Genomic DNA, 13756 nt, shown 5'->3' with positions numbered 1-13756 from the left:
GTATCTTCTTTTTATGCTTATTAAGAACAAGGTGCATTTGTGTGTCTGCGCATTAATGAGGCAACTAGTCAAAATATTTTCAATTTGGCATTGGCAATACTTGGTTTCCCAAGTCGGATTGGAAGTTTATTATTCGCTTTGTGTGTTTCAGATTTTGACTTTTTGTCCTGTGTGTTTAAGGGTCGTGTCTTGCTATCGCCTTGTCATTGGCAATGATAGAAGGAATTTTAGCGAAGAATCAAAGTAAATTTTTAATTTTTAGTGTTTTTTTATAGTGGGTTTCTTTTCTTTTTAATTTTTCCTTTCTTTGGTCTACAAAAAAGACGAGAATATGCGTTGTACTTATTAAAAAAAAAAAAAATCAAGTGATTGTTTGTTTTAAAGGGTATCTAGAAAAAAGAACTGAAAATATAGCTTGCCTGTACTTGCAATATTGTCTTTCTGCTGGGACTATCATGACTAAACACAGGGTGCGGAATCCCCGAAAGAGTGTTTAAGAGTCCCCTATGTGTCCCTACTGAGAGGACCTGAAGAGTCCTCTTAGTAAAATGACAAGGACACCTGACCAAATAGCTTTCTAAAAAGCTCCCTAGCTTTCTAAAAAGAAAAGCTGGAAGGACATTGGGAATCTTGCTCCTTAATTATGCTAAACATGTACCTCCCGCTATGGGTCCAGGAGGTGGAATGGGAGTTGACCCTCTCGGCTTGGGCATGGTTTGATTTTGTGTCTTTATTACTTAAATTGGTAAGAACTGCCGACTGCCAAGGTTTAAGACCCTTCCACCTCGGGCTTGGGTACGGTTTAATTTTTGTGATTTTTACTTATATTTATTCAAAGCTGTTGAGTAAAAAAAAGAAAAAAAGAGTGATTGGAATTCTAACCCCACTACTCCCAAAATCCTGGGTTCGTCACTGGCTTCATCCATACGTCTTCTAATCCCCTAGCTATATATTAGGCTGTGTACAGATATATATTTAACTGTAACATCTTTATTTTAAATGTGAATCTGTTCCCTTAAAAATATATTTTTCAGATCCCGAAAGCGGTTCCAAAAATTTCTCTTCAATACACAGAGGAAATAGAAAATCTCCAAGATAAACTTGATGCTTTAATGGATATAGTCGATATTCAAAAACAAAGGGTATGTCTTGTTTGCTTTTCTCGTTTGTGTCAATTGAGTTTGGTTCCCTCAACTTCTCTAATGTTTCGCTTTTAGTATTCTGTTTCGGAAATTCTAAGCACGTGGCGAGTGTTTATCAAGAATGATACAACTGAAGGCAAAAAGAAAAGTCTCGTCATCAGCACAAATAGTACTTGGATTATTCATGTTTGTTTTGGACCGGTCATTAAAAAATACGACATAAAAACTGAAAGAAACTAAGTCAAGCAATTCGATGATAACCAAATTAACCACAATAATAACTGAAAGAAGCTAAAAGGGCAGGAAATTCAATAACAAACCTAGAGGGCAGCAACAAAACATGTGTGTCATTTAAGCACAAATAAACACCCGGAGGAAAATAAAATGTTGGTTATTGTTACTTTTGTTCACTTTCAAACCAGTGGCCGTACCGAACGGTAAGTAAAGTGTTACCCTTATGAATAGGAACCGAATATATAAAAACGAATTTTGATAAAGATACTTACATAAATAGAATCCGCTTTTAATGCTAATTTCAAGTATGCAACTTCTATTGATTTTAAATATGGCCGTCGAGAGTTATTGGAGTAAGAAAATTTGTGTCATTTTAGAAAAAAAAACAGGAAAAAAACTCCAAAGGGGCTGGCGATCTTGAGGGAAAATATGCACAATCAAGTTTAATGGCAAAGCGTAATTTCTGCTATTTTTATTTTTTATTTTTTTTTTTTTTCCTGAAAACGATCATTTTGCCAAAATAAGGGAAAAAACACTATCGTTCGAAGATTCTTTGATCACCAGTAGTTTTGGCTGAATCGGAGTGCATTTTCAGGCCCACATTTCCAAACCCTCGTGTAAGTTCATCCAGATCCAAATGTAGGGCTTGGGAATTTTAAATCCCACTTTCCCTTAGACTCCTTCTTATTTGGAAAATATTTAACGGATTAATTAACCTCTTTTTAGTATTTAAGCCCCTGTCATTAACGAAAAATGATGTTGGTGGGGGTTGTAGCCTCCCTTATCTATACGAAAGTACTACTTTATTGCGTTAAGTAAATACCTAAAGTATACATTGAAGAGAATGTTAGAACGAACAGGAATTAAAGTTTTTTTCAGATGAAAGTAAAGATCGACGTTAAAACTTCAACCTTCACCACTGGAGATCTTACTCTCACCTCAAAAAAACGTAAACAATTATCCCCATGTACTTCCTTCCACCCTGTTAATTTTCCTCCAACGCTCTGCAAACTGTTTGAATTATCCTAATTTGAGCTTGAACACAGTATCGGGTGAATAGAAACTTTGTAAGCAGTTGCAAATGTGTTGATTGACGCCATGCTTCTGGTTCACGTTAGGTCCTGGGGGGAAATGGCGTGAGGTGGGCTCTCCTTTTTCTTGTTTTTGTACTATGTTGCTCTGAGCTCTAAAAAGAGTCAATTCTACAATTACTAGACCATTTAGGAACCTATACTCGTGTCTTAATATTCGTATCAAGATTCTTCGTACCGGTAATAGTTCTCGAGTTACTTGTAAGAGATATGTTTATGTTCGTAAAGAAGCTAGGTAGGAGCTTGTCACTTCTCCTACCCTGTTTGACAATTATGTTTTGGAGACGCAGGGAAAATGCCATTCATCTTGTGTTCTTCACGGTGTCAATATATTGGCTGTTTCGTATGCTGATGATATTACCAACCTAAGTCGTACTACTGAGGGTACCTCAGACGTCTTCTTCCTATTAGCTGATGAATACCGTAATCTCGGCCTAGAATTCGTTTTAAAACAGTTAGAAGTTTTTTTTATTGCCATGATGATGAATCATCACAGGCTATAACCCTTGATACCTCCATTACTAAGACTGCTGATCGTATCTCATAACTTGGCTTCCAATGCTTTGTAGCATATATGCCTCCAATGCTGCAATTGTTTCTAAGATTTTGTTTCAGTCGTTTTTATCTCCTCAGTCTTTACAACGCAGTTGTAGTGCCTCATATTCGGTATGCTATGTTTTTCTGGAAGATTTTCACAAAAACTGATAAAGCAAAATCTGTTTCATCTTCTCCTGTTTCATCAAACATCTGCTCCACTTACCACCATGGACTTGCAACTCAAGATTGATCTGCAAATATTGTATAACCGACCCAGAAATCGTAGTGTTAAAACTGATTTAGAAACCTAACAAGAAAATTGTTGGCCACCCATAGTTTAGAATCCTTATCTGATTTATTTTTAATTTATCAAATTTTTTTATTGTCTCCTATTAGGCTACACTTCATTTATATGGTCTTAATTGTTTAAAGTTTAAGCTTTTTTCGTTGTCTGTTTTTTTTTCACTTTTATCCTCCGGTCTTTTCTACGTTTTTATAGACGAGTTTTCAATTAAACTAACACGTATTATCTGTTATATGATGGGACTTTCCGTCCCCTTAACCCTCACTTATGCCGCCAAAGTTCCACTTGTTATACCAATCCTTCGAGAATCTAGAATTTGATCCACTATGACCTCTGGATTCTAGATACTAAAAATATATTAACGGCATTTTTTTGCAATGCTATATTTCTTTTGACATTGTTGGGAGAGTGGGAGAAGGAGGGCTTAAAATGAATACCCGACACAAAAGCCTGAAAATTTAGAAAAAAAGGAAAGAGGCTGTAGCCCTACTAGAGATATACAATACTGTACAGAAAGAAAAGGAACGATTTTTCTCGAAAAGAATTGAAGTTGTATTTTGTTTCTAATACTTGCCGTGGGATCATGTCTTTTCAATGGGCTATACACAGGACTAGATGTGTAAATACAATGAATCCCATTCAAGAATTCTTTTATTTGAGACTATCACAGAATACTGTGTATTATTTTGGCGGGTGTCAAGCACGTTCGTGAATGATACCTGGGATGTATGTTGTAGTTAATTGGAAAATATTCCTGCAATTCAAAAGTATCACACTTTTTTTTTATTAATTTTTAGTCGAGTTTTCTGCTTTTACTATTTTTTTTCTTTAGATTGCAATGCTTGGGAGCACAAAGAAGAAAAGAAGAGAAGAGATAATACACCAAGATAAAATAAAGATGGCGCAATCAATGGAAGATATAGGTCTTTCTGAAATGGACACAGATGATCAGCTTACGAATTCATTGGAAAAAATGCAATTTCATCTAAATACTGTCAGTTCTATTCTTCAAAGTGAAGTGCCTCTGATTTCTTTGTCAGCTAGTTTCAACGCAATCCTATATGAGCATAAGGTAAAGTTGTATGGATGTTTTGTTGTGCACTGTCTTTATAATAGTCCAGAAACTACAATTTTGTCATCAAGTTCCATGTATTTGTAGATTCTAGGTGCAAAATGTAAAATGGCTGGCTACACAGAGATTAAAACCTATTCAGAGGACAAAGTGACGAGAAAATGAGAAAAATGCTAGGTATAGAACTATAAATATATGCCATAAACTTTACATATTATAATAAATTTTTACCTAAGTTTGCAATAACGATTCTAGCATCATGGAAATGCTCTTGGGAAATACCTTGACTTAAATTGAAACTTTTAAGAATTTCTATAGCAATGGGGATTGGGTATACACACTTGAAAAATCCTTATTTTAAATTACAAAGCAAAGCTGAAGCTTCCATTGAAACCTTTCTCAGCTAGATTATCATAGGAGCATAAGAATTTATTTGAACAGTTTCTACAGTTGCATCCATGGTTAGGGGCGAAGTTGTTGGTGGATACGCAGATGGTTAGGACCTGACAAGTTGGATGCGAAAAGTATTTCAGGACTTTTACCCCAAACACTACCTGATTTCATTCCATGTACTACATACCAAAAAGTATATACAATTTTCAACCATATACTACCTTTTTCTTCAGAGCCTCTCTAGTTTTAATCCGTTTATAAAAATAACCAAACCAACTTCTTGGTTTGGTTTTGTTAGTTTGGTTGCCTTGATTTTGCTTTCCATTGAAATTCTGAAATTACACTGCTTCGTTTTTTTGCAGTAAGATATGCGTCATTATATGTGTAATATATGCATAATTATTTTTTGTGAATTCTATTCATTTATTTATCCATTCAGGATAAAGAAAATTGCTTGTCGCTGCAAAATATATGGATAAGAAGAAAACTGAAAAAGAAAAACAGTGACAATAGAAAAGACAAAAATAATAATCCTTGATGGCAGTATACCGCACTTATTAATCACAAAACTAATAACTAAAACTTGATGAAAACATAGAAAAGTGGGTATAATTTTCAATTAAACCATGGAAATATAACATCAACAAAACTTGTTTTGTACTGATAATGATAAAAGTCTGAATATTTTGGCTTCACGTCCGGAAGCCTTTATCAACGGGCAAAAAAAAGAACAAACTAACTTCCATTGAAACCTTTCTCAGCTAGATTATCATAGGAGCATAAGAATTTATTTGAACAGTTTCTACAGTTGCATCCATGGTTAGGGGCGAAGTTGTTGGTGGATACACAGATGGTTAGGACCTGACAAGTTGGATGCGAAAAGTATTTCAGGACTTTTACCCCAAACACTACCTGATTTCATTCCATGTACTACATACCAAAAAGTATATACATTTTTCAACCATATACTACCTTTTTCTTCAGAGCCTCTCTAGTTTTAATCCGTTTATAAAAATAACCAAACCAACTTCTTGGTTTGGTTTTGTTAGTTTGGTTGCCTTGATTTTGCTTTCCATTGAAATTCTGAAAATACACTGCTTCGTTTTTTTGCAGTATGATATGCGTCATTATATGTGTAATATAGGCATAATTATTTTTTGTGAATTCTATTCATTTATTTATCCATTCAGCATAAAGAAAATTGCTTGTCGCTGCAAAATATATGGATAAGAAGAAAACTGAAAAAGAAAAACAGTGACAATAGAAAAGACAAAAATAATAATCCTTGATGGCAGTATACCGCACTTATTAATTACAAAACTAATAACTAAAACTTGATGAAAACATAGAAAAGTGGGTATAATTTTCAATTAAACCATGGAAATATAACATCAACAAAACTTGTTTTGCACTGATAATGATAAAAGTCTGAATATTTTGGCTTCACGTCCAGAAGCCTTTATCAACGGGCAAAAAAAAAGAACAAACTAACTAACGTAAAGAAATAGAACTTCTATAAATGAGAAAAAACAAACAAACACTAATAATAATTAATTTTTAACCCACATCATATACAAAAATGATAATTGTGGAGTATAACGAAAAAAGTAGATAATACACTACATACATGAGTACATAAAACTTAAAAACTTCACAAGAGCAGAGTAACCAAAGAAAAGGAAAACATTCAAGATACAAAAAAAAGAAAAAAAAGAAAAACTATTTATGACAAAAGACAGACCAAGACTTGATACAGCGGACCAGGACTTAATGGAGCATATTTGAAATGTTTGAATATTGCCTGTTCATGAATATAACGAATTTGAATTGCTATTGCGAAAAAAATAATAATAAAGTAAATTACAAAACAAACAACTTTAACGACAATAAAAAAAAAAAAAAAAAAAAAAAAGTAAACGAGTAAAAAAAAAAAAAAAAAAAAAAAAAAAAAAAAAAAAAAACAGTAAACGAGTAAGGCCACTGTGGACTGGCAGATACTTATATGTAGACTGTTCAAAACACACTGTTCCAAAAAAAGAAAACAAAAGAAAAACTCATATCTTAATAACGTTTATTAGGATAATTAAACTTTTTTATGTATCACAATGTGCCAGGCAACAAGTCAGGACAAAGCATGATGTCTTTAGCAAAAATCGACTATATCATTTTGCCAGATTCCGTTATCGGCTAGACCCATTAAGGGATGCTTACATGAACAAAAACTAGCCGCCTCTAAAACTGATGAATGCAAGGTAGTCCACAATTCAGTGATTCCAGTAGCAAATAAATGTTACCTAAATTTTCTTTTGTTTTTAGCATAAGGTTTAGCCTCAATATCATCAATGTTTCTAATGATCGTGAAAATATTAGTTAGATTTGCAAGTCGCCTACGAAATCGAAGAGAAGGATATTTCATTTTATGTAAAACAGACAATACTGGTCCTTCAGATCTATCTTACCAATGCTGTTCCACAAAGTCATTCCACTAGTTACAACGGCTTTAATATAAGGCATATACACAGAAAGTGTCATAATTGATAATAACGTTTAATTAGAGATTGAGGATACTTTAGTACTAGATGTTTAGTATTTGAAGTGTGCTTCTAGAAGCAGCGACACCAACTACTTGTTTGGAGCGCAAAATTAAACGATCAATATTTGTGAAAGCTTGTTTAAGAAAATAGATATTATTACTGAACAGTATTTTTGATTCACTGGATATTTTTTATTTGTTTCTGTAATTACACCTAATTTTCTAATTTACCAAATAAGTACACAAGAGTGACCATTTTTTTAATTTTAAGTTCATTTTACAATCTTATTCTATTGCATTTTTGGTTTAGATGAAAGTGATTTTTTTTTGTCATATGTGAAATAAGACTAATTTTTGACTGCTGGTTGAAAATCTGACGGATTTTCCGTCCATTTTCTTTTTTTTATCAAGTATTCATTTCTTCACTTTCTGCATTTTGTTTTGTTTGTTTCAATAATGTTGTTTTCCTTTAAGTTATTGTTAATGTTTGAAAATTATTAACTAAAAATACTTTGTTAGCTTTTAAAAATGACTAACTTGTTTCTTATCAATGGAATATCTTATACTTATTTTGAAATTAGAATAAAGATTAGTTAATACGGAAAAAGTAATTCTAATCGAATTAAACTGTGGGTGTTTTCAGCTACTTATCCTTCATTGGTGACTCTACTTACAGATTACTACTGCTACTACTACTAACAACAACTCGCTGGAGCCGATGATTTTCATATGTTATGATGAGAAAAATGTTTTATTATCTGTAGTTTCTCAATAATGAGCAGTTAAAATTTGCAACATTTCGGAACTCATTTGGATGACAATTTAATATAACTTTCAAATTTGTCCCATTGTTCCTTCAAAAACTGACCAAAGGTATTTCAATCTGAATATGGATCAGTCAATACAGAAGAAGTAATCTTAATTGAATTAACCTGTGTATATTTTCAGTAACTTATCCTTTCTGAACGATTTTACTAACATTAAAATCGTCCAAATCCAACAAAAATCGGCCGACTTATTGAACCGGTCATGACGAGACTATAAAAACTGATCAAAACTGTTTCAGTTGGAATAGTGATCAGTTAATACAGAGGAAGTAACCTTATTGGATTAAGCTATATATTTTCAGTAATTTGTCCTTCCTGGGTGATTTTACTAACAGCTTGAAAAGTATTCAATCGTTCATTTAGTGCGCCTTCATTGGGCCAATGCTATTCATATGTTGTGACGAGAGAAATAATATTTCGGATAAATAAATTTTGCTATGTATTGGTACTAATTTGGGTGAAGATTTAAAATAACTTCCAGATTTATCAATTTCTGTAAAATCTATCCTATTGTTCTATAAAAAAAGAAAAGAAAAGCTACTTAATGCTTTTGCCTTAAAGAAGATTTAAAGAATTTTCAAATCTTGAAAAAATTATAGAATCTTTGAACTTACTAAAATATTCATCATTTTCTCCACACTAATTGTAATTGCTTTTCGCAAACACTTAGTGCTTCCTTGATGACGGATATAAATTTGAACTTCGTATTTATTTAATATAACTTTCAAATTTATCCATTTCTGTAAAATTTGTCCGAATGTGCCATAAAAAAACTAAGCAAAGTTAATTAGTACTAATATTTCAAAGAAGATTTACGAAATCTTCAACTGTTGGAAGTATCGTAAAATCTTTTAATCTACGAAAATATATCTTAGTTCTAAAAACTAATTGTTCTTATTGCTTTACGCATTCACTTTGTATTTTTTTGGTAACGAGCATAAAGTTGAACGAAGGATTTACAACAGTACATTTTATTCTGGAATTAACTTAAGCTTATATGACGAACCTTTTGTGAGCTTTTTTAGGCCTAAAGGCCGCCAGGCAGTTTTACAGGGCATTGTAGTCCTAAAATACGTGCGAGAAGCTTCATTATCTGTGGCCAATTCCTTAATTAAATAAAAGTGTTTAAATTTTTTAAATGGGCATAACTTGTCTGGGCATAAATCAACTGTCAAGCCTCAAATCTCAAAAGAGGACTAATATTTGTAATTACTTGATTTTACGTTAAATATCTCTTCTACGGGACAAAATTAAGAAACATATGGAATCTTTGGTCATTTATTTTTGTTTTGTTTATTATTTGTTAGTACACATAAGGGGGGGGGGGGAATTATGCCTATTCTCTTCAGGGAGGAGATTGGAGGGAGACTTGCTCCGTTAAAATCAGAATTTTGAGGCCATTCCTTCCAAGTCTTCCCTTCGTGGATTTGTTGCATCCCCCCATATGCCAGTATGGCTTTCACATTTATGTTATTTGATGTGAAGCCAATTTTTGTTGATTTTTATGCATAGACAAACCGAATTTGTTTAATTGGCCTATGCTTCGATTTTTCGATTAGCGGGGCTTTGGGATTCGGTGTTTTCTTCGCCAATACCAAAGGTTTTCAGGCAATAGATAAAAGTGATTTTTATTGGATTAATTAAAATCGTTTGTCAGAATCCTTTGGTATCAGAGACGACCAGATTGTGTCTCTTGGATCTCTGCCTGTTTAGGAATCTATATAAGCTTGATTTATTCTATAGTTTAGTATTTCCGAATTATTCCGAAATTATTTCGACTGAGAGTTTGATTTTTTCCTGCAGAATATTTTTGAGAAAACTGGTACATTCCAAGACGATTTGGACCTGATATATGACAAATCTAATGAAAGTGATACATTCCATAGTCTCCTTCAATCATGGGAGGATTCTCACGTGAGATTAGCGGATAGAATTAAAGGTTTAGAAGAAGGTCTGAGTACAGCGAAGTGTATTTTCGATGATTGTCAATCGTTAATGAATTGGGTTCAAGAAGTTGAAGGCTTCTTAAAAGCGGAAGATATCGCCTATGGAGACATTGAGGCGTTAGCTGCTCAGCTGGAACAGTGCAACGTAAGTTTTGTATTTAATTTTAACCTGTTCCCGGGTGATTTTTCCACTTTTTCTGAATGTTAAAATAGATTAAAACACCAAACTATCTAAAAATGCTCGGATATTAGAGAACGAGCTAGTTGAAACTATGTCTACCGTTTTACAGGCCCTTCTTTGAGGGCCAGCAAAGTGTTGGTAAGCTAGGGGGTGCAAAAAAAAGAAAGAAAAACAAAATCAGAAAAGTTCAGGTTATATTTTTTGGTTCCAATTACCAGCAATTGATCATTAAAAAAGAAAGAGAGACAAGATAATTTGGGACTGAAACACATTTACGAGAACGCAGATCAAGTTTTTCTGCTGAACAACTTCTTTTTCCTGTATCCAGCAAAAGAAGATCTGAAATTTTGTAATAAATTGTCAAAATTTCTTTTCTGCAAAATTTGGGTATTTTACACTAGTTTTTTCGTATTGTTTAGAAGTTTTAAGCACATTTTTGTATGCTTAATCCAAAATTCCACTGTTAAGAGAAGAACAGTTCGGTTTTAGGGAGGGGAATGGAAGCAGCGATACAATTTTCATTCTCAGATAAATTATTGAAAAGTGTATGAGTCATCAAACCCCCTTAGTGCTCAGTTTAATAGAATATGAGCAAGCGAAAATAAGGCCAGAACATAATTTGCGCTTTACTGAAAGAAAAAAAAACAAAAAAAAAACGAATGACTGTGGATTGTCAGTTTAATTGACATATACTGACATTTATCCCTTAAAGTTTTGATAGTTTTTTATTTATGAAAGTAAATGAAAACGTGTGAAACGTGTTTTGTTTTCAGTAAAGTGCAATTTATGTTCTGGTCTTGAGAAGGCATGGGGGTTATCAGCCCTACTAATGTTAATTTTTGCTCGTTTTGAGTTTGACTCGGCTATTTATTGTAATTTCTGTTCATTTTATTTATTTATTGATAGTGTTTTGTGGTAGTTTTACGCTTGGAAGACTATTTGACTTTATTTCCGCTCATTTTTGGCTTAATGGAGCTCTTTACTTTTCTTTGAAAAACCTGTTTTGTGGGAAAAGTTTATTAAATTAATTTCCGTTCGTTTTTATCGAAATAGTCTTTTTCGTGGAAAAAAATATTTTATGTCTTATCAGTTTTTTTTCTATAAGAATCCATATTTTGGTTTGCTATTTGTATGTTGGAGAAACTTTTTCATCAATTCTTAATCCTGACACAAACAATATTTTTAAATTTAATTTTATAACTCCTGAAGTTGACCTGAAAAATAAAACGATATAATTCCCAAAAGATTCTATCTAAGCTCTTCGACAACCTGGATACACTTACATTCTTTTAATTTATTTACATTGTATGAGCAGAAGTAATAATAGTAGTAGCCCCAAAAGTTTCAACTTAATACCCCCAGTCGTTCTCGATATATTGCTGAGGTGTCTCTTTGGCAACCATAAACACAATGCCTTTTGATTTAGTTTAAAGCAACATTTAGTTTTAAAGCATAATGGGGCAATTGCATGATTTTGGGTGGTTGGTATACCCAATATCTCTAACGACATAGTTGCTGGACCGTTCTACTATGCTGAGCAAAATGGCTGTCTCAAAATTTTGACTGGATGCGATTGGAAAATGAATGGGCTTGAGAGAAGGACTGTTTGCCCTCCAATCTCTTTACTCTTAAAAAGGCACTAGAGCTTATAATTTCGAATCGAATTAGCTCCTATAAAATTTTCAATGATGTTTTTAGCTATTATACAGTGGTGCTGCGTATGATATTGCTTATATTGCCTTTTGAAAACATGCATGCATGCAGTTTTTTCGTCTCATTGAAACTCCTCCTAAACTTTCCGTAAAAGTTTCATCTTAATACCCTTTGCGTCATTAGTTACAGTAACTAGTGTTGAAAGTATACACATAGCGCCTTCTGGCTAGTTCAACCCCCCCCCCCCCTACAAATTACCCTTAAAGGTCTAACTTAATAATGTAATTTGTTCTTTAGATGTTGCTTTGTCGCTCTTTTGAAAGGTTACATGTTCATACCTTGTTATGACTTAGTTCAAAATCCACCAACAGCTCTTTTAAAAGCTTGAGTTTAATACCCTTGGCTTGGGCTGTCACACTTGTTACAGCACTAATAGTTGCGGTGTACACATAACACCTTTGGTTTCTTCAGCATCCCCTTCAACATGCGCAGAAAGTTTCAGCTTAATACCATCAACGTTCCTGAAGCATTTCTGATGCGTTTGCTTGACAACCTTTGGGGGCATAGTGTGTTTCGAATTAGTTCCATTTAGTTTCTATATATTCCAAAATTTTCACCTTAATATCCTAAGCTTTAATAGCAGTAGAAGTAGCATTACCTGTAGAATTAATTGTAGTAGCCTTAGCTTTAGTGGCAGTAATAGTAGTAGAAGTAGTAATAATAGGAACAATACTAGTAGTATGAGTAGAAGCAGTACCAGTAGGATGCAAAAATATTGGTTAGTTGAAAATCCCTCACAACAAGCTCTGTAAGTTTCAACTTCACTCACAAGCTGTTCCTAAGATATTGTCGTTTTTGACAACCTGCATACAGACGGCGTTTTGTGATTCAGTTCACCTTCTCCCCTCAAATTCCTTGAAAATTTCACCTTCATACCCTTAGGCATAGTTGTAATAGTAGTCATAGTTGTAGCATTGATATCGCTACTAATAGTATTAACATATTGCTTTTTGATCAGTAGGAAATTCCTCTCACCAAGTCCTGGAAGTTTCAACGTAATACAATTAGTCGTTGCTATGAAATTGCTGGTATTTGTTTTTGTTAACCTGAATGTTATCAAATTTTCCTCTTAGTGATCTTAGCCTTACAAGTAGTATCAATAGAAGTAGTAGTAGTAGTAGTAGTAGTAGTAAATGCAGCAGTAACAGTAGTATTAGCAGTAGTGTGCACATATTGCCTTTTGGTGAGATGATCTAATCTATCCATTTACGCATTCTCTGAAAGTTCCAACTTAACACACAAATAAATTCTTGAGATGCGCTATTTTGACAATTTGCATGCGCATAGCGTCTTTTGATTTATTTCGAATTTCCCGTCAATACTGTAAATAGAGTAGTCTAGTAGTAGTAGTGGTGGTAGTTGTGGTAGCATTATTAGATTGCAAATATTGCCTTTTTGATCATGTCCCTTATCACCTCTTGGATTTTCCAAGTTAATATAATCAGTTAATTCCAGAGTTACGCTCTTGCAGTAATCGTAACGCGGATTGTATGTTTATATTTATTTCAATACTCCCCCCAATATATTCTGAGATACGTACCTGAATGCCCTTCGCCTTTCTGGAGAGCGCAGGTAAAATATGCATACCTTTCTCAATAACATATACTATGTGTAAACAATGAACGAATTGCCTAGCTTACAGTTCTTGTCATGAGGACCGTGGGAGGGTTGACATCCCCAGAGACATAATTACTGGACGTTTCAACAAGGTTGAACAAAATAGATCTCTTAAAATTTTGATGGGATATGTTTTGGGGAATGATAATGTTTTGGGGCTTGGGCG

General features: G+C 33.5%; 1 protein-coding gene across 4 annotated transcripts in view; it reads left to right on the top strand.

Moving 5' to 3' along the window:
- The window catches only part of LOC148955446 (dystrophin, isoforms A/C/F/G/H-like), a 504509-nt gene that overhangs the window by 83615 nt on the left and 407138 nt on the right, over positions 1-13756 (top strand). For 3 of the 4 annotated variants that reach the window (XM_089102277.1, XM_089102283.1, XM_089102291.1), the window contains 3 exons: positions 1035-1142; positions 4141-4380; positions 9937-10224. In XM_089102277.1, coding sequence (XP_088958403.1) covers positions 1035-1142; positions 4141-4380; positions 9937-10224 — 636 coding nt within the window. Of the gene's footprint in view, positions 1-224; positions 244-1034; positions 1143-4140; positions 4381-9936; positions 10225-13756 lie in introns of those variants that run through there. The other variant, XM_089102295.1, reaches the window with a different exon arrangement.

The sequence above is a fragment of the Artemia sp. Qi Xiang Cuo genome, chromosome 2 (genome assembly GCF_049724085.1).
Source record: "Artemia sp. Qi Xiang Cuo chromosome 2, ASM4972408v1, whole genome shotgun sequence".
In the NCBI taxonomy this organism is placed as follows: Eukaryota; Metazoa; Arthropoda; class Branchiopoda; order Anostraca; family Artemiidae; genus Artemia; species Artemia sp. Qi Xiang Cuo.
The sequence above is the reverse complement of the archived record's forward strand: the minus strand, read 5'-3'. Positions and strand labels throughout refer to the sequence as shown.